Below are 27518 nucleotides of genomic sequence, written 5' to 3' on the forward strand. Positions count from 1 at the left end.
GTCTGGCTTTTTTATGGCGGTTTTGGAGCAGTGGCTTCTTCGTTGCTGAGCGGCCTTTCAGGTTATGTCGATATAGGACTCGTTTCACTGTGGATATAGATAGTTTTGTACCTGTTTCCTCCAGCATCTTCACAGGGTCCTTTGCTGTTGTTCTAGGATTGATTTGCACTTTTCACACCAAAGTACGTTCATCTCTAGGAGACAGAACGTGTCTCCTTTCTGAGCGTTATCACGGCTGCATGGTCCTATGGTGTTTATACTTGCGTACTATTGTTTGTACAGATGAACGTGATACCTTCAGGCGTTTGGAAATTGCTCCCAAGGATGAACCAGACTTGTGGAGGTCTAAAAAATGGCTGATTTCTTTTGATTTCCCCATGATGTTGAGCAAAGAGGCACTGAGTTTGAAGGTAGGCCTTGAAATACATCCACAGGTACACCTCCAATTGACTCAAATGATGTCAATTAGCCTATCAGAAGCTTCTAAAGCCATGACATGATTTTCTGGAATTTTCCAAGCTGTTTAAAGGCACAGTCAACTTAGTGTATGTAAACTTCTGACCCACTGGAATTGTGATAGATGTCCTAACCGACTTGCCAAAACTATAGCTTGTTAAATAGAAATTTGTGGAGTGGTTGAAAAACGAGTGTTAATGACTCCAACCCACGTGTATGGTGACTTCCGACTTCAATTGTATATGTTCAACTTTTTTACCAGTATCAAAAAAAAGATGAATGGCATTTTGTGCATATCATCCATGCAATTTCCAGATGATTATTGTTGGTTTATGAGATGTTCTTTTTGGTTATTTGTGCTAAATATCGTTCAAACCTCAGAAAGCTTGCTGAAGAGGGACTTGCAAAATGGCTTAATTCTAATATTATGGGATCCCAATCAGAATAACTTATTCGATCAAAGTAGAGTTCCCCAAGGCTCAGGCCCCAGCTAGTCTGTCCTTGGTCATGAGTTCTTGAAGAGACATGATAGAGACACGATGGGTTCCTGTGCTAAGATGTTTGGGAGCAACTGCATCAGGATGTTTGCTCTGGCATGCTCAGCATAACTGTACAGTACACCTCCTATGTGGTTCTCAGGCCTCTGGGCCAGTCTAGATGACCGAATTGTTTTTGTTCCTGCGGCCAAGGTTGCGGCTGCCTCTGTTGTTCCTCCTCCAGCAGACGCAGCAGACGATGAGACTGGTGATGATGGCGGTGCAGACCACCGCGATGATAATGATCTGCGTATTCCTGGACACGCCCTCTCCGTTCCCCTGCCCACTGCTGGTGTCCTCCCCCTGCTCCTGGGTGGGCGTGGCCTCTGCAGCAGGGGAGGGGGTGCTCCTCTTGGGAGCGGGGGTGTGGGGCTTCCTTCTCTTCTCTGTCGGGGTGGTATCAGGGACGGCGGTCGGAGTGGACAGCATCAGCTCCTCGTCAGTCAGTTCGGCTATGCTGTCACCGCTTAAGACAGAGGGCGTGAGGCACACCACAGTACTGAGGTTAGCCTTGGTGGGGTTCCGTGTCAGCCAGTCCCGCAGTGGCACGATGTCCTGGTCACACTTCCAGGGATTTTCAGCGAGCAGCACCTCATTGGCCACCGTGAGGGTGCTGAGGAGCTCTGAGGGCAGGTTGAGGAGGGAGTTGTTGTGGAGGTCCAGTTGGCCAAGGTGGGAGTGGCCATGGAGAAGCCTGGCAGGAAGGGAGTGGATGTAGTTGTTCTCCAGGGAGATGTTTACCAGCTTATGCAGCCCCTGGAAGGTGCCTTCCTGCAGGCTGGTGAGGAGGTTGGTGTGTAGGGACACTTCCCCCAGCTCTGCCAGCCCACTGAAGGCCCCGGGAGACACAGAGCTGATCTGGTTCCGGCTCAGTACCAGCAGACGCAGCTGGGTCAGGTTGCTGAAGGTGTGTTCCTCCAGGTGGGTCAGCCGGTTGTCATACAGCCACAGCTCCCTCACGGCCATGGGGCCGAACACTCCTGGGGACAGACTCTGGAGCTCGTTCTCATACAGTGAGATCTGGGCCAGGTTAGGGAGGTTGAGGAGAATCCCCTCTGGGAGGGAAGTCAGCCGGTTGCTGGAGAGATAAAGCTTCTTTAGGCTCTGCAGCTGGGAGAACAGGTTAGCGGGGAGATGAGTGATGGCATTATCCTGTAGAGAGAGCTCCTCCAGGCTTACCAGGTCATCAAACGCTCCAGCAGGGATCGCCCTAAGAGCGTTCCGGTTCAGACGCAGGGATTTGATCTTGCTCAGGCCCCTGAAGGTGTCCCTGTAGAGTTGGTTGATGCCGTTCCTGGCCAGGGTGAGATGCTCCAGCTGAGTGACAGAGCGAAAGGCCTTCTCTGGTACAGACGTGATGAGGTTCTTGCTGAAGTCCAGGGTCCTCAGAGCAGCGAGGGAGTAAAGCCAGGCGGGGCGAAGCACCAGGAGCTTGTTGCCGCTCAGAGTCAGAGATTCCAGCTTCACCAGATTTACAAACAAGGCCTCAGGCAGGTCATTCAGCTCAGTGCCGGTGAAGCCCAGGGCACCCAAGTTACGGGTGAGGTCAAAGGTGCCAGGGAATACTTCTCTGATCCCAGTGTCTTTGACGACAAAGATGCCAAGGGCCTCGGCAAAACCAGCCAAGTCATCAGGTTTGAGAGCGGTGATGTTGGTGTTGGAGATGTAGAAGGTGGTAGTGGAACCAGGCACTGAGGAGGGAAACTCTGTGATTGACCTGCCATGGCAAAGGATTTTGTTGTCTTTGCACTGGCATCCATCTGGGCACGCTCCAAGAACTCCACTGATGGCAAGGAGGAGGAGAAAGATGAGGAGGTCGATTGGCAGATCCATTGATGCTCCTAGAAAAGATCAAAAGAGTGGTTACCCACTGGGCACAAACTGGTTGAATCAACATTGTTTCCACGTCATTTCAATGAAATTACATTAAACCAACCTGGAATAGACGTTGAATTCACGTCAGTGCCCATTGGGTAGATTTATTCGATGCCATGCACACCCAAACAACATGTCAAGTTTATAAAGCAATATGTGCGACACTGCATAAAAAAAATCCACATTAAAATAAGTCCTAATAAATACAATTCAAGTGAGGTTAAAAATATATAACACAAATTCTTTAAATTGTGTCTTGTTAAATTGGGATCATGTGGATATAACACGCATGCGAGGGTGCGAGCTAAATAGACCATTAAATAGGCTACATTTAGCATCTCCCGTTAAGTACTGGAATCAGTCCATCTGTTGACTTAATAGTACTTAATCGTTAAGTTAATGGCTTAATGGGACGGTTAACTTAATAGTAGCAAAAATGAACAACTTTCTGTTCAAATGAGGGTAAACCGAAAATACTGCCAGAATGTGATGTTTTTGTTTTCATGTGATTTTTTTTTCTTTGATTGGATCCACAATGGCTAGGCTAATTCTAGGAAATTCCCAGAGTCTAAAGTTAGAAAAACTAATTTCTCACCTGTCATTCTTACCAAATTATTCCTACACTCAGTACAATCTGAACAGATGTACTAGTTCACCAGCCTAACACCAGCTTAAAGGTCTGGCATGGAAGGCTACAGCCTACATTTTTTACAAATATATTTTTTTGTCAGTTTAGCAAACACTCCTATCCAGAGCTACTCACAGTAAATACTTCAAGTAAGCTGAAGGAAGGTGAAATAACCAAGTATTGTGAGAAAAAACCTGTGCACTTATGACACACTTACTCTCTTACAAAAAAAGGTGCTATCTAGAACCAAAAAGGCTTCTTCGGCTGTCCCCATAAGATAACCCTTTCAAGAACCCCTTTTGGTTCCAGGTATAACCCTTTTGGTTCCAGGTAGAACCATTTTGGTTCCACGTAGAAGCCTTTCCACAGAGGGTTCTACATGGAACCCATAATAGTTTTCCCTGGAACCAAAAAGGGTTCTACCTGGAACCAAAAACAGTTATTCTATGGGGACAGCTGCAGAAGCATTTTGGAACCCTTTTTTCTACAGTGCCTTCAAAAAGTATTCACACCCCTTGAATTTTTCCACAATTTGTTGTGTTACAGCATGAATTTAAAATGGATTAAGTTGAGATTTTGTGTCACTGGCCAACACAAAATACCCTATAATGTCGAAGTGGAATTATTATTTTTACAAATGTTTACAAATTAATATAAAATGAAAAGCTGAAATGTCTTGAGTCAATAAGCATTCAACTCCTTTGTTATGGCAAGACTAAATAAGTTCATGAGTAAATGTGTTTAACAAATCACATAATAAGTTGCATGGACTCACTTTGTGTGCAATATTTTTGAATGACTACATCATCTCTGTAACCGTCATATACAATTACAGTATACAGTGCCTTTGGAAGGTTTTCAGACCCCTTAACTTTTTCCACATTTTGTTACATTACAGCCTTATTCAAACAAATTTTTATTTATTGTATTCTCATTGATGACAAAGCGAAAACAGGTTTTTAGAATTTTGGGCAAATAAAAAAAAAATACCAAACAGCAATACCTTATTTACTTAAGAACCTTTTCTATGAGACTCCAAAATGGAGCTCAGGTGCATCCTATTTCCATTGATCATCCTTCACATGTTTCTACAACTTGATTGGAGTCCACCTGTGGTAAATTCAATTGATTGGACATGATACGAACAACTGTGGGACCTGTCTATATAATAATCAACAACCAACTTGACAGAGCTTGAATTTTTTTTAAAGAATAATGTGCAAATATTGTACATTCTAGGTGTGCACAGCTCTTAGAGACTTAATCACTATGAGTCATATATTGACTCAGTGGCGTGAATATTTATGTAAATTCGATACACTATATATACAAAAGTATGTGGACACCACTTCAAATTAGTGGATTAGGCTATTTCAGCCACACCCCTTGCTGACAGGTGTATAAAATCAAGCACACAGCCATGTGATCTCCATAAACAAAAATTGGCTGTAGAATGGCCTTACTGAAGAGCTGAGTGACTTTCAATGAAGCATCGTCATAGGATGCCAGCTTTGCAACTAGTAAGTTAGTCAAATTTCTGCCCTGCTATAGCTGCTCCGGTCAATGGTAAGTGCTGTTATTGTGAAATGGAAATGTCTAGGAGCAACAACAGCTCAGCCACGAATTTGCTCAAAGAACGGCAACATCTGAGTGCTGAAGCGCGTAGCACGTAAAAATTGTCTCTCCTCAGTTGCGACACTCGAATTCCAAACTGCCTCTGGAAGCAGCATCAGCACAAGAACTGTTTGTTGGGAGCTTCATGAAATGGGTTTCCATGGCCGAACAGCCGCACACAAGCCTAAGATCACCATGCGCAAAGCCAAGCATCGGCTGGAGTGGTGTAAAGCTCGCTGCCATTCAACTATGGAGCAGTGAAAACACGTTCTCTGGAGTGATGAATCACCCTTCACCATCTGGCAGTCCGACGGACGAATCTGGGTTTGGTAGATGCCAGGAGAACGCTACCTGCCCAAATGCATTGTGGCAACTGTGAAGTTTAGTGGAGGAGGAATAATGGTCTGGGGCTGTTTTTCATAGTTCCGACTAGGCCCCTTAGTTCCAGTGAAGGGAAATCTTAACGCTACAGCATACAATTACATTCTAGACTATTCTGTGCTTCCAACTTTGTGGCAACAGTTTGGGGAAGGCTCTTTCCTGTTTCAGCATGACAATGCCCCTGTGCACAAAGCGAGGTCCATACAGAAATGGTTTGTCGAGATCGATGTGGAAGAACTTGACTTGCCTGCACAGAGCCCTGGCCTCAACCCCATCGAACACCTTTGGGATTCACTGGAACGCCGACTGCGAGGCAGACCTAATAACGCAACAACAGTGGCTAACCTCACTAATGCTCTTGTGGCTGAATGGAAACAAGTCCCCGCAGCAATGTTCCAACATCTAGTGGAAAGCCTTCTCAGAAGAGTGGAGACTGTTATAGCAGCAAAGGGGGGACCAACTCCATGTTAATGCCCATGATTTTGGAATGAGATGTTCGACGAGCAGGTGTCCACATACTTTTGGTCATGTAGAGTATTTCATTTTCAATAAATGAGCTAAAACGTATAAAAACAAAATGTTCACTTTGTCATTATGGGGTATTGTGTTTGGATGGGTGAGAAACATTATTTTTTTTTTCAATCCATTTTGAATTCAGGTTGTAACAACAAAATGTGGAATAAGTCAAGAGGCGTGAATCCTTTCTGAAGGCGCTGTAAGAGTGTAGTAATTGAATCAAAGTTTCGAAGTACCAGTATAAGAAGTGCAAAATTCAACATAAAATATAATACTTTTAAGCGTGACTTAATTCACCACCACAAGTGTTCTAGGAGGAGGATAGCCACAGCATTAGCATACAGGGTGACTGCAGCATTCTGGGACTGTGGACTGTTTGGACTGTTTGTAATGGCAGAGGAAGCAGCATATAACAGAGCTCTGCGAATATTATTGTCGGTTTGGTTCTCTCTCCATATAGACCCTGGTCCGTTATTAAAGTCAAATGGCAGTGGAATGTTATTTTAAAGTGCAGATGGAGTGTTTCAAAGACCAGCGTGTTTGTCCTTCCATTGAACACAGCCACAGAGGAATTGGGTTTTATTTTTACATCAAAGAAGTAGGAACATAAAACCATTCCTGGAGTTTCCCAGATGTTACCCATTTCAGTAGATTTTGTGTTCAGTCAGTATGTAGCCTATTTGCTTTGAGTTTCTCTCTATAAAGTAGAAACAACATAGCCTAGTTCCAGTTTCTTATCAAAATATTGGTATCATACCATTTGGATTAGGTTTGAATAATTTTTGCGTTATGTTGTATGTTGCTCATCATAACCATAGCAACCTGTGGGTGTGTGTGCAACACGCTGCTCCCCTGTGGATACATGACAACCATCGCATTTAAAATGTTATTGGTAGTCCAAATAGGTCAGTATTGACTATAGCAGCAATATATAGTGCTTTTGGAAAGTATTCAGACCCCTTGACTTTTTCCACATTTTGTTATGTTACAGCTTTATTCTAAAATAGTTTTTTCCCCCTCATCAATCTACACCCAGTACTCCATAATGACAAAGCGAAAACAGGTTTTTAGAAATTTCTGCAAATATACAGTACCAGTCAAAAGTTCGGATACCTTCTCATTCAAGGGCTTTTCTTTTATTTTTACTATTTTCCACATTGTATAATAATAGTGAAGACATCAAAACTATGAAATGACACATATGGAATCATGTAGTAACCAAAAAACTGTTAAACAAATCATAAAATATTGGAGATTCTTCAAAGTAGCCACCTTTTGCCTTGATGACAACTTTGCACACTCTTGGCATTCTCTCAACCAGCTTCACCTGGAATGCTTTTCCAATAGTCTTGCAGGAGTTCCCACATATGCACTTGTTGGCTGCTTTTCCTTCACTCTGCTGTCCAACTCATCCCAAACAATCTCAATTGGGTTGAGGTTGGGTGATTGCGGAGGCCAGGTCATCTGATGCAGCACTCCATCACTCTCCTTCTTGGTCAAATAACCCTTACATAGCCTGGAGGTGTGTTGAGTCATTGTCCTGTTGAAAAAGAAATGATAGTTCCACTAAGCGCAAATCAGATGGGATGGCGTATGGCTGCAGAATGCTGTGGTAGCCATGCTGGTTAAGTGTGCCTTGAATTCTAAATAAATCAACGACAGTGTCACCAGCAAAGCACCCCCACACCATCACACCTCCTCCTCCATGCTTCATGGTGGGAACTACACATGCGGAGATCATCCGTTCACCTTCTCTGTCTCACAAAGATATGGTGGTTGGAACCAAAAATCTCTCATTTGGACTCATCAGACAAAAGGACAGATTTCCACCGGTCTAATGTCTATTGCTCGTGTTTCTTGGCCCAAGCAAGTCTCCTCTTCTTATTGGTGTCCTTTAGTAGTGGTTTCTTTGCAGCAATTCAACCATGAAGGCTTGATTCAAGCAGTCTCTTCTGAACAGTTTATGAACTCTGTGAAGCATTTATTTCTTCATTCAAACACTCAATCATGGACACTTATTGACAGTTGTGGCTGCTTTGTGATGCATTGTTGTCTCTACCTTCTTGCCTTTTGTGCTGTTGTCTGTGCCAAATAATGTTTGTACCATGTTTTGTGCTGCTACCATGTTGTGTTGCTACCATGTTGTTGTTATGTTGTGTTGCTACCATGCTGTATTGTCTTCGGTCTCTCTTTATATAGTGTTGTTTTGTCTCTCTTGTTGTGATGTGTGTTTTGTCCTATATTTCTATTGTATTTTTAATCCCAGGCCCCCGTCCCCGCAGGAGGCCTTTTGCCTTTTGGTAGGCCGTCATTGTAAATAAGAATTTGTTCTTAACTAACTTGCCTAGTTAAATACAGAACAAATTTGGGCTGCAATCTGAGTTAAATTTAACTCTACTGAACTTATCTTCTGCAGCAGAGGTAACTCTGGGTCTTCCTTTCCTGTGGCGGTCCTCATGAGACAGTTTCATCATAGCGCTTGATGGTTTTTTGACTGCACATGAACAAACTTTCAAAGTTGCAGATTATGGACTGTCGTTTCTCTTTGCTTATTTAAGCTGTTCTTGCCATCATATGGAATTTGTATTTTACCAAATAGGGCTATCTTCTGTATACCACCCCTACCTTGTCACAACACAACTGATTGGCTAAAACACGTTGAGAAGGAAAGAAATTCCACAAATTACCTTTTAACAAGGCACCCCTTTTTATTGAAATGCATTCCAGGTGACTAGCTCATGAAGCTGGTTGAGGGAATGCCAAGAGTGTGCAAAGCTGTCATCAAGGCAAAGGGTGGCTCCTTTGAAGAATCTCAAAAATAATATATTTTGATGTCTTCACTATTATTCTACAATGTAGAAAACAGTAAAAATAAAGAAAAACCCTTGAATGAGTTGGTGTGTCCAAGCTTTTGACTGTATATATACTGTACAGTTGAAGTCGGAAGTTTACATACACTTATGTTGGAGTCGTTAAAACTCGTTTTTCAACCACTCCACAAATTTCTTGTTAAACTATCATTTTGGCAAGTCGGTTAGGACATCTACATTGTGAATGACACAAGTAATTTTTCCAACAATTGTTTACTGCCAGATTAATTTATAATTCACTGTATCACAATTCCAGTGGGTCAGAAGTTTACATACACTAAGTTGACTGTGCCTTTAAACAGCTTGTAAAATTCCAGAAAATCATGTCATGGCTTTAGAAGCTTCTGATGGGCTAATTGACATCATTTTGAGTCAATTGGAGGTGTACCTGTGGATGTATTTCAAGGCTTACCTTCAAACTCAGTGCCTCTTTGCCTGACATCATGGGGAAATCAAAAGAAATCAGCCAAGACCTCAGAAAAGAAATTGTAGACCTGAAAGTACCACGTTCATCTGTACAAATAATAGTACGCAAGTATAAATACCATAGGACCTGAAAGTACCACGTTCATCTGTACAAACAATAGTACGCAAGTATAAATACCATAGGACCACGCAGCCGTCATACCGCTCAGGAAGGAGACGCGTTCTGTCTCCTAGATATTAACGTACTTTGGTGCAAAAAGTGCAAGTCAATCCCAGAACAACAGCAAAGGACCTTGTGAAGATGCTGGAGGAAACACGTACAAAAGTATCTATATCCACAGTCAAATTTGTCCTATATCGACATAACCTGAAAGGCCGCTCAGCAACGAAGAAGCCACGGCTCCAAAACCGCCATAAAAAAGCCAGACTACGGTTTGCAACTGCACATGGGGACAAAGATCGTACTTTTTGGAGAAATGTCCTCTGGTCTGATGAAACAAAAATAGAACTGTTTGGCCATAATGACCATTGTTATGTTTGGAGGAAAAAGGGGGAGGCTTGCAAGTCAAAGAACACCATCCCAACCGTGAAGCACGGGGGTGGCAGCATCATGTTGTGGGGGTGCTTTGCTGCAGGAGGGACTGGTGCACTTCAAAAAATAGATGGCATCATCAAATCAAATTTCTTTTTATATAGCCCTTCGTACATCAGCTGATATCTCAAAGTGCTGTACAGAAACCCAGCCTAAAACCCCAAACAGCAAGCAAAGCATGTGAAAGAAGCACGGTGGCTAGGAAAAACTCCCTAGGAAAAACTCCCTAGAAAGGCCAAAAACCTAGGAAGAAACCTAGAGAGGAACCAGGCTATGAGGGGTGGCCAGTCCTCTTCTGGCTGTGCAGGGTGGATATTATAACAGAACATGGTCAAGATGAGGCAATCATGAGGCAGAAAAATTACGTGGCTATATTAAAGCAACATCTCAAGACATCAGTCAGGAAGTTAAAGCTTGGTCGCAAATAGGTCTTCCAAATGGACAATGACCCCAAGCATACTTCCAAAGTTGTGGCAAATGGTTTAAGGACAACAAAGTCAAGGTATTGGAGTGGCCATCACAAAGCCCTGACCTCAATCCTATAGAAAATTTGTGGGCAGAACTGAAAAGGCATGTGCGAGCAAGGAGGCATACAAATCTGACTCAGTTACACCAGCTCTGTCAGGAGGAATGGGCCAAAATTCACCTAGCTTGTGGAAGGCTACCCGAAACGTTTGACCCAAGTTAAACAATTTAAAGGCAACACTACCAAATACTAATTGAGTGTATGTAAACTTCTGATCCACTGGGAATGTAATGAAATAAATTAAATATGAAATAAATTATTCTCTCTACTATTATTCTGACATTTCACATTCTTAAAATAAAGTGGTGATCCTAAGTGACCTAAGACAGGGAATTCTTACTCTGATTAAATGTCAGAAATTGTGAATAACTGAGTTGAAATGAATTTGGCTCAGGTGTATGAAAACTTCTGATTTCAACTGTGTGTATATGTATATATTTATATTATTATTTATTTCTTTACATAAGTATTCAGACCCTTTGCTATGAGACCTGAAATTGCGCTCAGGTGCATCCTGTTTCAATTCATCATCCTTGAGATGTTTCTACAACTTCATTGGTGTCCACCTGTGGTAAATTAAATTGATTAGACATGAGTTGGAAAGGCACACACCTGTCTATGAAAGGTACCACAGTTGACAGTGCATGTCAGAGGAAAAACCAAGCCATGAGGTCGAAGGAATTGTCCGTAGAGCTCCGAGACAGGATTGTGTCGAGGCACAGATCTGGGGAAGGGTACCAAAATGTTTCTGCAGCATTGAAGGTCCCCAAGAACACAGTGGTCTCCTCCATTCTTAACCGGAAGAAGTTTGGAACCACCAAGACTCTTCCTAGAGGTGGCTGCCCGGCCAAACTGAGCAATCAGGTAGAAGAGCCTTGGTCAGGGAGGTGACCAAGAACCCGATGGTCACTCTGAAAGAGCTCCAGAGTTCCTCTGTGGAGATGGGATAACCTTCCAGAAGGACAACCATCTCTGCAGCACTCCACCAATTAGGCCTTTATGGTAGATTGGCTAGACAGAAGCCACTCATTAGTAAAAGGCACATTACATCCTGCTGGGAATTTGCCAAAAGGCACCTAAAGACACTCTCAGACCATGAGAAACAAGATTCTCTTGTCTGATGAAACCAAGATTGAACTCTTTGGCCTGAATGCCAAGCGTCACACCTGGAGGAAACCTGACACCATCCCTACGGTGAAGCATGGTGGTGGCAGCATCATGTTGTGGGTATGTTTTTCAGTGGGAGACTAGTCAGGATCTAGGGAACGATGATCGGAGAAAAATACAGAGAACCTTGATTAAAAACCGCTCCAGAGAGCTCAGGACCTCAGACTGGGGCAAAGGTTCACCTTCCAACAGGACAACAACCCTAAGCACACAGCCAACACAATGCAGGAGTGGCTTCGGGACAAGTCTCTGAATGTCCTTGAGTGGCCCAGCCAGAGCCCGGACTTGAACCCGATCGAATATCCTCTGGAGAGACCTGAAAATAGCTTTGCAGTGACGCTCCCCATCCAACCTGACAGAGCTTGAGAGGTTCTGCAGAGAAGAATGGGAGAAACTCCCCAAATACAGGTGTGCCAAGGTTGTAGCGTCATACCTAAGAAGACTCGAGGCTGTAATCATTGCCAAAAGTGCTTCAACAATGTACTGAGTAAAGGGTCTCAATTCTTATGTAAATGCAATATTTACGTTTTTGTTGTTTTTTGGAAATTTGTAAAGAAATGTTATTTTTGTCATTATGGGGGATTGTGTGTAGATTGATGAGGGGGGAAAAACAATTTAATCCATGTTAGGCTAACATAACAAAATGTGGAAAAAGCCAACGGGTCTGAATACTTTCCTAATGCACTGTAATTACAGAATAGTTACTTACTCAGATGTTTCCTCTCAGGAAATTGTAGTTGAATGTTATCCTATTGCTGTTGGGAGTGAAGACATAGCCGATATGACTGAACAGCACCATTGGCAAACATGCCTCTTCTGACTCCTCAGCAAAATACAAATTCATAAGGTCCCTATTTGAGTGGCCGCTTACATTTAAACTGTCTCCTCTCTGATATAATCAGTCCCAGTCTCACCAAACCACAGTCTGGACTGGGCTGGAACATTTTACATTGTAAAACATTTCCAGTTCACCATTAATTGCTGTGATTTTTTTTTTTCTCTCCCCATTTCCTGGACTTAAGCATCAGCACTTTGCCAGTCACAAAATATATATCCAGGAAATTAGAGGGTGGGTATATGAGGAGAATTGCATAGACTAACAATATAAAAAAGGTCATATAAAATTACATGAGATGATTTTTTGCAATGAATCCTGAAAAAAATTGGTTAAGAGATGAAAGAGGAGTGTTTTACCTCTCTTCAAAGCACATTTCTGTTCTCCACATAATTTGCACACAGTAAGACCAGATAATACGGTTAAATCATAGTTTCAAAAAACCATGCTCCTACAGTTGTCTACTTTATAATCATTTTAGTTTTTGTCTTGCTTGGACAATTAAAACTTAACAATAAAGTAGACGACCTCACTTAATAACAATTTGTTTTAATAATAATTACAGTTTTGACCATCTCTTTCTCATATGAGCAAAAAAGCCATTTCAACAGCATAAATAAGATTAGGAATCTCCAGGTCAACCAGTGCCCTGCTAACTATTGTAAAACAAGATGCTTAGGCTATATGGAAGAGCGGAGCTTACCTTGTACAGTACTTGGCAGTTGAGTGAACGGAGAAATGAGTTGGTGGGGAGTGTCTGCTATCTTTTATCCTCTCTTGTCACTGTGCTCCCTCTTCAGAAACGTCAGATATGAATTAATTAGAGATTCCAGTTTCTTCCAGAACCACACATCCTCACGTTGTCCAGCTCTTTGTCATCACGTTCATCATCCTCAATCGATCTTTTCCCCCTGTGCCCTTGAAACTTTCAGGTCGTGTACTGAAGCTCGCTTGCACCGCCTTTTGCTCTGTCTGTTTCTCTTTCTCACATACACACACATTTTTGGGAAGTATGGTGGGTGGATTGTGTGAGGGGAAAGCCCAACCCTTTCTGTAAAAGGACTGGATTTGTGTGAGGTTGTGCTTAGGACTACTTGCATGAATGTGCGTCCCTTTGAGCGTGTTTGAATGTCTCCATGTGTGGAATTGTGACATGCATGTGGGGGGGGGGGGTTAATCAACAGTATTTGCGTATACGATCGTTGAGAATGTAGTGGAGGGGGGATATACTGTATGTGTGCACGGGACTTTGTAGTTGTGCATGAGTAAGTCGGCGTGTGTGTTAGGCGTTGACATGCTGACAGTGGGCTTTTAGTCGGGGTGGAGGGGCTGCCCAATGCGCTGATGACCAACAGCCATGATCATGGAGGTGGAAGGGGAGGGGCTGGGGTTCTCATGCATGGCTCAGAGGCATACAGCACTAGGGATCAAACCATTCAGATAATAACTAACTTATGATGGACAGCCAGGGGTATTCACATCTATTCCCTGATTCCAAAGAAACTTCAATCTTCTGCAGAAAAAAAAACCATTTTAGCTCCGTAGAGGTAAAGTGGCAATCATCTGCTCTCAATTAGACCTAAAGAAAAGTTGTCTGTTAATTTATTATTCGGATTAACATTCCTCTCTGTTGCTGTAAAAGGGAAATCCATCTGTTTTACGACTCCTACGCAGACCAAGGGCACTGCTACCCCCACCCTAAACAAGATAGCAAGGGTGGAGTTAACGTATATCTCAGCCCAGCAGCAGCGAGAACATATACTTAATGTGACCAGCATGGTCAAAATACAGATGTAGCTGATTACCATTAAGGGAAATGCAAAATAAAGGGCGGGTCCTTGTCTTTTGTACAGGGTGTTTTTGCAGGGAAGTTGTATTAGTCAAGAAGAGCAATAGGCCAACGTATGTAGGTAATGGGTTGTGCAAGGTTTACACAGACAGACGTTTGTGTAGGTCCTGATACATTATCATTAGTGCTAGCCTAATTTTGGTCCCATTTTTGGCTACTGCTAAAATGCTGTGCACAGACAATTTTGGGGGGATACCCTTTTGTGAATTGAAATGTTTGGATTGGCCAGTTTACAATGACTTCTATTCACTGAAAGTATTCTGACGAATCAAACTCGAACCCTAACCTATGATGGCTGTTTTTAAGGCACAGTTCTCGTGACTTATGACTATGGGTAAAAACCCGGTGTTGCTATTTCCTGTCCTGTGTTTTGATGTGAACTATTTGAGTGTGTGTCAGTGATGTGAATAGTGTGATCTCTGCCCACTGTTATGTGAGTTCAATGTACTGGAAAGGCTTAATCACCGGTCGCCATAGTGATGAACTTGGCTCCTATTCAGCAATTCATTCTCTTTTGTTCATTGTTTGAATATAAAACAATCACTTGGAATTTGTCATTTATTTTCCAAAGTATTTTGTGTTTGTACTTTTCAGGTTTTATAACCCTTTTAGGGACTTAAATTCTATTTGTACTTACACACTGTTAAAATGAAGTGTTTTGTAACACTAAAACTAGTGGCAACTAAGCTGCCACCAACATTAAAGAGACGAAACCTTAACTTTGCTTGAGTTTTGAAACACATGGGTGTAAGGGTCTACGGGGCAGATTTAAGGTGTTCTGAAACATGACATGGTGTGTTGTAACATCACTTAATCAAGAGTTGTGCTACACATTGCAAGAGACTGGGCGCACTAACCTGGAAAAGATTGTGAACACTTATGGCGTTTCGAGTCCTGTTTAGTGCAGAATTACATCCCTTCTTCTGTAATTTCCATATACTGTAAATGGAAGTACCTCCTCTTATTGTATGTTCCCTGCTCTTATATAATAAACTCATCATTGGAAATTCCAAAAAGGTTAAATGTACGGTATTATGCTCAAAGAAATTATATGAGAGAATATCGTTTTGTGATAATACAAATGAATACATTTGTCCAGGATAATTCATGAGTACAAAATACATTTTTCAAGACATGATTTTTAAGTTTCAAATGCTTTATCTTTTCTTTGCAAATCATCAAATGATGACAAAACATTAAGAGGTCTTTTATATTTTTATATTGATTAAGACAGTTCAAAGATCTGTAAGGTATTAATCATATTCTTCTAAATCAAGGGAAATATGGCATTATATTTCAGATTCATGGACAAAAATACAGGCAATGACTACTTATACAAAACTTCAGCCCAGGGCTCAATGCGATACACCAATCATCCATTATGCTAATGTATTTGACCTGAGTCTTATATTCAGATGACGGTACATGGAAGGTTGTTCAGATGTATTGAATCACAGTACAGTTGAGTTTAATGATATGATTGACAGGTCAGATGGCATTAGTCTGTGATCCTTGTCTTGATTGCTTTGGTTAGGTATGGCCAGCCTGTTGGTAACGTAGTATGTATGTTTCTCTACAGGCAAATACTAATAACAAGCAGTAATGATAGTGAATGAATGCATAATGAAGTTATTAACTGCTATAATATTCATATTTCTATACGAATATACATTTATTAAACATCAATAGCAGCATGCAAAATGCAAATACATTAATGAAGCTATGTAAATATAGCAACAACAGAACAATATGACTGTCAAAAGTGGGATGCAGTAACATGTGGTGAGGCAGGCTAGAGCAGGCTAAATTGGCAGTGGCTATTTAGTGCAACATATAGCATGTGGTGCAGGCATCAAACAATATATAAAGCTAGTAGGCAAGCCAAACCCAAAAAATAGTTTGGCAAGCAAAAAACAGGCCTTCGTTTGCATAAAAACATCTGCATGACATGTCCATTAACTACAATGTAGCATTAAGAAAACGAACCAATGAATCAAAATGTCTGTTTGACTTGAACTATAAGCATACAGCAACCATTAGCAGCCGAAATGCTACTCAAAACAAATGTCCTTGTTTAGCCAGCAGATCCGACCCGCATGCTTACAGCTTTACAAGAGTCGGACAGACTTCCTGTGTAGATTAAGACACTGAGGAGCCAGCGTGATATTGCTCGGAAAACGTACCTCAATCCAGGGATGAGAAATGCCTTGTACTCCAAATTGTCCCATTATCCCAACCGTTACGCATAGAAGATTTAACGAATGCTAGTTTTTCCAGAAAACAGTCCTTTTAGTCCTAATATTAGGTAGCAGAAGCAACAGCAGCCAGTTAGTGTCAACAAATCAGCTCCTTTGTTGTTCAATGCGACATGCCATTCCACAATGGCTGCTGTGGCTACTGCTAGCTAGCATGAGGATAAAAACAACAGTTTTCAATATTTTCGGTGTAACAGTTGGGATAAGAGGACAATTCGGAATACAACACATTTCTCATCCCTGAATTGAGGTGTTTTTTCCGAGCCATATCTCGCGCCAGCTCCGGGGTGTCTTAATCTACACAGGAAGCCTGTCTGACCCTAGTGCAGCTATAAGTAGTGATGGGAAACCGAAGCTTTCTTAAGGCTTCGGCGCTTTCAATAAATTGTGCTGAAAAACTGTTAATTACACAGAGCTTTATTAGGTTCACAATGCACATTAGTGACCTCTGCTGGTCAGCAATAAATAGCAGTGTGTGATTATCAGAGATATTTTTTCCCCATTGTTTTCATTATAGCATCATGGCACAGCGGTATGTCGTTGGCTTTAGTAACCTAATCAGTTGGAATACTAGGTTCACATCTTACATCATGCTTGACTATTTAGCAAAAACTGAATATGGCATTATAAGACAGAAGCTTATACTATACTATATAAAACAAATTTGAGCAACAGTGCAGAAAGAATCATTTTCTAAATAGTGTGCCTTCAACAGGATTCGACCCGAACCCTCACGTCCATGACTGTTACATAGTTCCCTCGTCGATCTGCTAAGCTACCGGTCGGGTGAAACTTTTTCTACAAAATCCTAACTGTATTTGTATGTACGGTGTCCAGTAGAGGTCAGTGTTTGAAATCAGCTTGGAATCGGAAAAGGTACCGGAACAACGGCGTGATCAGTGGGATCTTGCGTTTTGCAACACACGGTTTGAAAAAGCACGTGATCAAACAAAGCTTCAGAGGTCATTGATGACGTACTGCTGATAAAGTCATACACGCATTGGCAGACATGTTCGAGGTTAGCTGCTTAGCGATTTCGACGCATACCTTGGAGCGCCGGTATCAAACGTAACATCACTAGCTGTAAGCTAGTGGGTCAGATCTGCTGGCTAGTTCTTGTTGAGTGAATTCCTTTTCTGTTTTTTTCTTCAATGTAATAACGTTTTGTACTCACATTGTCAGTGACTCATACTTTCTTGGATTATTTTGGAGAGTTTCACCTCAGCGTTTGTTGTGCTCTTTCCTGTATGAGTTCGTGAAAGACCTGAATAAAGGGGAGGTGCCCGCATACTTGCCTGCTTTTATACTTGACCGTAGAGTTTGCTTAGAGGGCACACCAGACACGAATGCCCTCTCTCCACCTCGATGCCCCAGACTGGAGGAATTCTAAACAGTAAAGCAGCACAATGTCTAAAGTTCAAATTTTGCCTTTAATCTAAACATTCTAATATGGGGGCCCAAGTTCTTCACACGGTACGTGGCTGTGTGGTTGAGTAGGTAAAATTCACTACTTAATCAGTCTCCTGTTGCCAAACTTTCTAAACAAAGCACAGAAAAAAGAAAGATACGTTGATTTAACATGGACTTTAAATTTTTTTAGTTAAATCCATATTTTATTGAGTCTTAAGTCTTGTTAAGTCTATCGCAAGTCTTAATCGGGCCCGATGTGCTCAGTATAAGAAGGGTGGTTCAGCACAACAGTTTAGTCCTGAAGACTGACTGAGTGGACTAAGACAATGTTTTGACAACATAAAGAGTTGTCATTTTGATTTGTAACATTATTATAATCTCACAATGGGCCTGGCAACAGTAGCCTATAATTAGTGCCAATGTCTACACTAGGAAAAGTATTCAATTCACAGTATTTTCTTAACATTTTTAACTCAAATAAAATCATCCCCAATCAATATTTACGCTATAAACCATTGTCATTTCAAAACCATTTCATTGTATGAGAGACAGTCTGCCAAAACATGCTTTTTGTATTTAGATGCTGCCTTTTACATGCACTGAAACACCAGAAATGGTTTTCACAAGACTATCTTAACACCAATATTCAAATTGAAGAACCACTTTCTGAATCTCCATTCTGTTTTCAAATACATTCACCGTATTATAACACTGGCATTGGGTTTCCATTCAAACACCCTCCAAATACCAGATCTCAGCTTAGGTGAACTACTTTTCATGGTTTCACTACACAATGATGGTGTTTTGAGTCTTTCCATTTTAACAGTGTTGTTCTCAAATAGCCTACATGAGAATATTCTACCAACACAAGGGTAATGGAATAAAACAAATGTTTTATAGGCAGCTTTGTACATGGTGATAAATTAATGCCAATGCCTTAAACAGTTTTTCATGTGGATGCTTGTTTTTGTTTTGGAAGGAAACATTGCAATGAACATTTCCAAATCGAAAAATGTCTTACTACACTATGATATTGAGAAATGGTGTACTTGAGCTTCCCATTTTAGGACTGAGATAGGAGCCTCATCGTATCTGTCCGTAGTGTCCCGTGAGTCAAAAGAAAAGCATCAGCTCACCTACAATACATGAAGCTTATGTCCCCTTAAGTGATACCTTGTTTCTGCTTTTTTCAATGTGTTAATACATTTAAATGACTACAATTGGTCTTGTGATGTGTGGGGGTCATCCAAAAGTCACCTAATTTTCATAATTCACACCTGTCGGCCTACCAAGATGTCTCTGAGCAGTTAAACAGTAAGATATCAGTACCTTACTTACATTTGTGTGTGTGTGTGTGTGTGTGTGTGTGTGTGTGTGTGTGTAATATAAAGGCATATTAGGATCACTCATAGCTGCTAGTGGGAAAGGCAGGAATAAGATAATGTTATGACATCAGGACATTTTTATTCATGCGGTTAGGCTTACTTTCCCCAGCTGCAGAAATAGTCTGACCTCTATCAACTGGCACGTTTCTGTCTAACTAATAAGCCATGACAACGTTATTTTCCACTGGTTAGATGTTGCCAATCTTTGTATCGCTGAGAGAATGCATACTGTCACCATATGGCCATTAATTTAAGCATATGTTTTGACTTTATCCTATGATAGAGACCGGCAAATTCCTAGGAGTAATACAAGGTTGCTTAGCTTGTACTCCAGTAGTGAATTTTACCCACTGCTTAGTGGACATATGGTTCACCCAATAAAATTGAGAAATTGTTCGCTAGGTCCGTGTAGTCATAAATACCGACATCAGTTATTATCACAATAACAGTCAAAAAGAGTTAGCCTAACTCTATAATGGTCTGGCTCTTTGGACCAATGTTGTGACTGTCCTCTCCCCCTGAGAGGATCATTCTTTGTTCCTGTTGTTCAAAGCTCCTACTACTGGGAGGAAACAAGATATGCCTAATGAAGAAATCGTCAGTTACACTCTTCTAATACTAAAGAACTTCACACAATGCAGACAACGTTAGCTCGTGCTTTACATTGACAGATTTCCAAGGTTTTGTTCCACTATTCTTTTAAAAACTGTTTCGCCACAATGATACTCTCGACACATACTGTACTGTATTTTTGCATTTGGTGAGGCTACAGTTTATCTTGGTCTTTCTGCTTCCTCTCTGATATGATGGTGTGTTTCCTGTTTGTGAGTATTGCTCCTAGGTCTTCCATGGCCTGGTGGAGACGGTACATCCCGTAAATGGCAGCCAGAATCAGGGCCATGCCTGTGGCCACTAGAAGGATATGGAGAGCCATGAGGAACCCAACGTAAGTCCCATTGGGTGGCAGCGTCCACAGGTAAACCCAGCCCTTTAGGCGGTTGTTGTGCACAAACTCGAGCCCGTTCTCAAACACCACCCTGTCGTGGAAGGGCGGTGATAGGACATGGACGGGGAGCGATTCGGTGCCCATAGGCTTGAATATATAGTCGTCGTCAAGAATGTCGAGAATGTCGGCGGTCGGTGTAGCATCTGTTGTGCGCCTAAACCCAGATGTGGTGAACCTGACACTCTCAGTAGGATTTTCTGTTTGTTGGGTTGATGGAGCCTCGGGTGCAGTAGTTGTGGGTGTGAATTCTACAGCCTCTATCTCCTCAAGAGCTGTATTGGAAACAACATGGATGAGTTCAATCGAAGTGTGGGTGGTGCGGCTGCTCGAGGGTGTGGTAAAGTCACACGTAAACTCTTCGTCGAGTAGGGAACCAAGTGGGCGGAGAAGTAGAGGGTGCGGATTACGACATATCACATCTGTCCAATCACTAACCACGCCTTCATTAAGCTTTATCCAACTTGCAATGTCTCTGATGCCACACCTGCAGTCCCATGGGTTGCCACTCAGAGTAACAACCCTTACACCCCCTGCAGTAGAGAAGACCTCCCCCGGAAGGGTCCGCAGCTGGTTGTTCTTCAGCTCGATGCTGGCCAAACTGGGGTTGCCCTTAAATATGTCCTCAGAAAGGGAGCGGAGCTTGTTGTCATTCAGGAGCAGAGTGTTCATATTGGCCAGCTTGGAGAAGATATCTGGATGTAGATCCTGGATGTCGTTGGACTTGAGGGAAAGACTCTGGAGGTTGGGAAGGCAGCAAAAGAGGTCAGGGGGCAGCTCCCTCAGCTTGTTGTTGAGGTGCAGGAAGAGCCTCTCCATCCCGCTCATGTTGGCAAACAGGCTCCAGGGCACGGTGTTGAGGTTGGTGGCATACAGGTAGAATTCCTTCATCCTGGGCATGTGGCCCATCAACTTATCAGGCAGTGACAGCAGAGGGTTTTTGTAGATGGTGAGCTTGGTGAGTTTGGGAAGGTGGTAGAAGCTTTCATTCGGGACACCCTGGAGCTGGTTGGAGGACATGGTGAGGGTCATGAGGTTGCCTAGGGCCCAGAACACCTCGGGGGGGATGTGGGCAATTTGGTTGTTGTGCATTTTGAGCTCCAGGAGGTTGGCCAGCTCATCGAAGGCGCCTACCTCCAGCCGCTCTAGCTTGTTGTTGTAGAGCATGAGGAACTGCAGCCGTGTCAATGAGTGGAACAAGGTGGGGGGCAGTTGCTGCAGGGAGTTTCTCCCCAGGTTGAGATAGCGCAGGCTACTCAGTCCGTGGAAAACATTGGGGGCGAGGTGAGCGATGGCGTTGTTACTGACGTCCAATTCGTTCAGGTTGGCCAGACCCTCAAACAACACGGGAGCGATGGACTCCAGACGATTGTCATCCAGATGCAGCTGCTCCAGGCTGACCAAGGGGCTGAACACCCGGGAAGGGAGGCTGGAGAGGGCGTTGGATGACAGCTTGATGGAGAGGAGCTGCGGGACCACATGGAAGGCCTCAGGGTGGATGGTGTCCAGGGGGCTGTGGCTGATGCTTAAACGCAGCATAAGGGACAACATGGCCAGACTCTGTTCGTTCAGAACCTTCATGTTGGTGCCATTCAGCTGAAGTAGGTACATGTTGGCGGGCATGCCTTTGGGCACGTCCCTGATGTTTCCCACACATTTGACGGCCCCCTCTAGGTTGCACATGCAGCTGCTAGGGCAGACCATGCTGTCGGTGAGCAAAGGCTGGACCAGGAGAAAGAGTAATACGCTCCACATGGTGCCTATTGAAGGGAGAAATGTGTTAAGGTCAAAATCTACTGATCATCAGTATTAGGCTAGTACTGTATATGACAAGTTGCTAGATTAAAGGTGAAGCTCAGTATTTTCCAACTTCTTGTTAGATGGTTCCTCACCTTGAAAGTAGTCTATGGGCCAGAATAAACTGTTTTGTAGTCAAGCAACGTTATTATTTTTTTTAAAGGCCATATTACTTTTGACCGGTTGTAAGGAAAGAGAAAGCTGTGAAAATGACCCAACATTTTTCTGATACGATTTCAGTTTGGCTTGGATGCATATTTTATGTGGTTGAAATACTATCGGTTTTTATGATGCTGATAAAGATACTGTCTGTAGAGGTGCTATCTAACTGCTCATTCACATTCTCTCAAGATGCTGAAAGAAAGATTTCTCCACTCCTATTCCCGAGTCAAAATTTAGCCAACATTTGGTGTATAATTTTACTGCAAGAAGTGCTTAATTCTGCAGGAGTTAATATTATGGCTATGTGAGAGGTGTTGTGGAAAATATTGAGTCAAATACTTGCACAGATACCGGAACCTGTAGATTCAGTTAGACTTTATTACAAAGTAACAGAGCCGAGCAATTCCATGGAACAGCTGAATTCTCTTATCACAGAGCCCTGCCTTTATAGTGTTCCGTCTTTGCATAAGGTATAGAATCCCCTCCCTCTATATGAAAATAACTTCTCTTCACCTTTCTCCACCATTATTTTTCTGTCTCAGTTCTTGCTTCTTAATGCCCACATCTGACAGCTGTCTAGGTTATAATGGTGGCGGGGCCCTGGTCATATATGTTCCATTCCTTATATAGCCATTCTGTCTCAGCACTTCAAAGTGGGCAGTCTAGAAACGGCTAATAATGGAAACGTAATCATAGTCATGAATTTTGCTCCCACAGAGGTTATAGATTTGAGTTTCAATTCAACCTGTCTGAACATTTGGCTACAGTTCCCTTGGCGTGACATCTTGTGACTGTTGAATTTCTATAGCACCTCACAATCATCAATCATCCTCTTTTTTTTACCATTTCACCAATTCTTTCCCAAACATTACTTTTCAGGCCCTCCCTTCTCTTTATCTTCAACTCTCCATTGCGCAGCTTTTCTCTTATTGAATTAAACTCGACATTGTCCTTTTTTTGCCTGTTCCCAAAAGCATTTGGCGATTGGCGTGTAAGCTATTTGGCGCCTGTACAGTTAGGCCCTGAAGCTTCGGCTTACGCACTAATGCCAGATAGCCTAAAATAATTACATAAAATCCTCAATGTAGCCTATAAATATAAACTGCACAAGAATGATACGTTTATGAACTTAAGGTATTTTTTAATCTTTATTCAACCAAACAAATAATCAATATACAGTACTAGAGTTTCTGTACTTTACAATACACAGAAAAAGGAATGTAGTAGTAGACTGATGCAATGAATTCTGCCTACCTTTCAAACGAGACGCACCACAGCAGACTTGTTCTTGTTGTGTTGCTGTTGTTCCTTATATGCCTGGTAATTGAGAGGCTTGATAGGATGCGTCTCCATTTCCGTATCATTTATCTTAGCAGGATGCGCACACCATATGCAAGCCCGTGTTCCGGTCAACAGGCCGCTGAACGTGGGGAGATAAGACCCACATTACAATATATCAGTTATAGACTGGATGGTTGCCAATGCTGCTGCTCCCTATTCCCTGTAACATTCTTATGTAGTAGGTTTAAATGGTTTTCTCTGTTCTATTTTGGTGTGCTTGCGTGCATTTGTGTATGGTTGCGAGCTTAGCTGTTTGTCTGCGTTTTTTTGTTTTGATTAGGCCATGAGTGATGAATAATTCACCCTATCCTGTTGTAGTCAGATCTACAATTCTACCGCTTCAGGTAAGTCAGTGGTGCTTCATAGCCACACGTTTCTCTCCAATATTCCATTGTGGGTTTCTGACAGGGTAGCTGATTGCACAGGCTTACTGGTTTCTCAGATGTCCCTCCACTCCCATCTATCTCTCTGTAGGATTCAGAGAGCCCTATCATTGGTGCAACTGCCCAATGTTCAGACCTAGCCAATGACTCGGCTCCCAAATGCACCACCACAGTGACAATGAGGGAAGAGAGGCAGAGAACAAGGCAGAAAAACAAAGTCATGGGCAGAGCAATAATTCTCAGCTGAGCCAAAATTGTAGAACTGTAAATTGCATAGTTTCACCACGACAAAAAAACCCCAGGTAAAATAGAATTCAAACAATGCATTTTTGGTGCAAGATTGAATTGCCTAAATAATATGTATTTTTTATATAACAATGTGTAGATTAATATTGTTTTTATGGTGGTAATCAGCAGTTGAGACAATAACAAAGTGTCCTCCCCACCCCAGTCTCGGTAAAAAACTGAGGGATGGAGTTAGAGAAATGTAACCACTCTCAAATTCATACAGATGTAGGATCTTAATTTGGTCACTCTTTTGCTCATGAGGATTTTCCTGCCCTGGCTCAAACTGGCTCAAATGAAGATCCTACATCTGTAGACAGAGCTATGGATGCGAGGACTGACCATCCACGATATCAAAATGATAGTTTTCACCATGTTTTGAGGCTATACAGGTACCCCCCCCAAAAATGTACTTATAAGGCGTGTGTACCTCAATGGACTTTCTCACTCTCATACTGGACACGATTATTGCCAGATCTTGTCTTTGCGACTGAGTTGTAAAGGTGTTTCATTCAGGCAAAAGATATAGCCTAAAGAGAGCCAAACATTTCCAAAACAGCCCTGGTCCTTACATTTACATTTTTTTGTAATTTAGCAGACGCTCTTATCCAGAGTGACTTACAATTCAGGGGTTGATCTAACCATTTATTTATCTATTCCTGGAGTGACATAATCACTGGTAGCCAAGACACAAGCTAGCATGATAATATATTATTTATTAAATGAAGGAAACGGTAACACAGTCATCAAAGCAATAGTGATATTTCATCAAAGCAATACTGATATTTGACAATGGAAAGTACATGAATTGCGTCACTGCACCCATTAACCACTAGAGGAAGACAAAGTCAACACGTTGAGAAAAGGACAGTTACTCTGGGTGTGGAAACATGGACCAAGTCCTTTGTCAGCAGACTAATATGTTAGGTTGTGACAACAATACTTTCCATTCTTGGAGAAATGCTGAGAACTCCTTGTCATCTCAAAAGTTGGAGTCCTGTAGAGAAGCCTCTGAAACATTACATCCAATACAGAACTGGCGATCAAGTCCTTTCAGTCGTTTGAGGTAATTATACACTACAAGGTAATTATGCAATACAACACAAATAAAATGTCACTTATGCCCACCCTGATTTAGACCCAACAGTCATTGAATCTATTATAAATACCTGTAGACCCCCGATATTGCGACATCAGCACAGAGGTTACAGCACAGTGATGAGTACATTATAGTATTTGTATATTAGTTATGTTACAACCTTTAAACATTTGGTAATGGGTGAGTTGTGTTGATGTCTGTGAGCGTGTTGAGTCTTTGGAGTGTTAGGGCAATGCAGCAGGACTCTGAGGTTCTTCTCTCCCTTAGGCTGTCATACACAGTACTTCCAGAAACAGGCTGTGGACACAGAGAAAATATTGTTCAGTCTCTTGCTCTATTACAAGGAGGAATATAATTTTGTTGTAAAATGAAGACCACTATAGTAAATGAAATGTGTTATGACTATGAAATCAGTGCCATCGCCGACAATAAGCAATAAGAAACTTACGCTCAACCCTTTTCCTCGGTATGGACTTGTCCTCTGCTAGTGTGTTTGATGAGAGCTCCCTTTCCAGCTCTAAGTCCTCCTTCAAAGCCTCTATCTGTAAGGAGAGAACAACAGCGGTTACAGACGGCCAAAGGATCCCTGTGTCGGTCTTTATGGAAGGTGCCTGCTCTCAGGTAAGGTCATCACTATCCAAGGCCATGAGAGATTATGCTGCTAGAGCTCTCATTTGAACTCCGTCAGACAATAGGTAGATTTGCTTGATGTAAAGGCTAAATCCCAGGGGAATTTTCCACAGAATGAACACAGTGTCTCAGTCAAGGAGAACTATGTTTACCTGTTCATCTCATAAACCTTGCTTATAAAGCATGCCGCCTTCTCAGCTGGAGGAAATATATGACTGCACAGAACACACCAAGTGCTTAAACTGTTGCACTCCGTGTGTACAAAACACTTGAATGACCTACCTTCTTCAACTCCGCTAGCTTGTTGGCAAACTCTAAACCTGCAGAGAAGAACAAAATGTGTTAGCACAAATGGCAAACCTGAGAAACAGTCCATGTAATATTATATATACACATCCTTATATTTTTTACATTGACAAACACTGTATTAGTGTGTGAGTGTGTGTGATATACTGTGAAAAACCTTACCTAAAGCATCATTTCTTTCAATAGGTTCTAAGCTTCTATGTAGTAACAACGCTAGAATCTTGTTCTGGGCATCTGTGTCTCCTCTTTGGGGATATACATGGTTTCCTGAATATGTGGGAAAAAAACGGCAGTACATCTGATTTACTATAAACAACTTCAAAAGCACCTAGTGACCATAAATATATATAATTACACAATATCCCCTTTTAAACTGAGCCACATTCACAGTGTAGTATTAGCAGTATTGTTAGACGAACACAGTTGAATTGGCAAGCGAACACTAAATGACTTTGCCATAGAATACCAACAAAATAATTATTCATATGCTTTTGCATGCTCACAGTATAACAACTGACAATGCATGCAAACAGCTGGGAATGAACCCATAGTTGTAACCAGCGTCCTCAGACTGCCTACATCTTCAGGTAGTCTATGCCTCAAATAGGCCAGCAGCTGGTACACATTCATTCACCAAACCAGCAGACTCACCAGGGTTGAAGATGCTTCTTCCCTCCACACTGACTACCCCTTGTAGAAGCAGAAAAACTAGCAGTCCCAGCCAGTAGTTCACAGAGACAAAACTGTCCATGTCAACGAAGCAACGGTCCCAAAGAAGTGCTTACTGTAGTATCAACTCGTTCTCAACCTGCCCCAGCAATCCACTGCCTTTGGTCCATCCCAGCTATACTTTTATCCTGTCAGATGTGGAAGGAGGAGGGGGGGGGCAGGCAGTCAGCCCCCCCAGTGCACTCAATCAATAGTCACCATGGCTTTCGTCAATGGACCACCGTCCTTTGCAAGAGGGACCATGTAGCGGCTGACAGAAATATGACGATCTGGATCCGTGGCCAGCGGCTCTTCATCAACACGACAGATACAAAGCCAGCAGAGTGAGAAAGTTGTCTATCACCTGTTTTTTTTTACGGGAGATGGCAGTCAGATGTTCTTGGCACTTTCAGTCCTTTTCTTTTACATGAATTACTTCCTTAAGAATATAGAGGGAGAATCTTGGACGGGGAGAAGAGGGGG

General features: G+C 42.2%; 3 protein-coding genes across 3 annotated transcripts; all 3 read right to left on the reverse strand.

Moving 5' to 3' along the window:
• Nucleotides 1-749: 749 nt before the first annotated feature.
• LOC123724381 (leucine-rich repeat-containing protein 15) lies at nt 750-13457 on the reverse strand. Its single transcript, XM_045687326.1, has 2 exons — nt 13126-13457; nt 750-2833 (listed from the first exon to the last, which is right to left on the reverse strand). The coding sequence occupies exon 2, from the start codon at nt 2823-2825 to the stop codon at nt 1110-1112; it is 1716 nt and encodes a 571-aa protein (XP_045543282.1). The 5' UTR covers nt 2826-2833; nt 13126-13457; the 3' UTR covers nt 750-1109.
• Nucleotides 13458-15473: 2016 nt separating this feature from the next.
• LOC106613459 (platelet glycoprotein V) lies at nt 15474-23653 on the reverse strand. Its single transcript, XM_045687327.1, has 2 exons — nt 23538-23653; nt 15474-22084 (listed from the first exon to the last, which is right to left on the reverse strand). Exon 2 carries the CDS (start codon nt 22077-22079, stop codon nt 20088-20090), a length of 1992 nt encoding a protein of 663 aa, XP_045543283.1. The 5' UTR covers nt 22080-22084; nt 23538-23653; the 3' UTR covers nt 15474-20087.
• Nucleotides 23654-25002: 1349 nt separating this feature from the next.
• Nucleotides 25003-27136, reverse strand: LOC106613515 (urotensin-2B-like). The gene is made up of 5 exons (XM_014215860.1): nt 26979-27136; nt 26490-26594; nt 26304-26341; nt 25840-25933; nt 25003-25688 (listed from the first exon to the last, which is right to left on the reverse strand). Exons 1-5 carry the CDS (start codon nt 27076-27078, stop codon nt 25663-25665), a joined length of 363 nt encoding a protein of 120 aa, XP_014071335.1. The 5' UTR covers nt 27079-27136; the 3' UTR covers nt 25003-25662.
• Between the last annotated feature and the right edge of the window lie 382 nt (nt 27137-27518).

Source organism: Salmo salar, chromosome ssa10 (genome assembly GCF_905237065.1).
Source record: "Salmo salar chromosome ssa10, Ssal_v3.1, whole genome shotgun sequence".
Classification (NCBI taxonomy): Eukaryota; Metazoa; Chordata; class Actinopteri; order Salmoniformes; family Salmonidae; genus Salmo; species Salmo salar.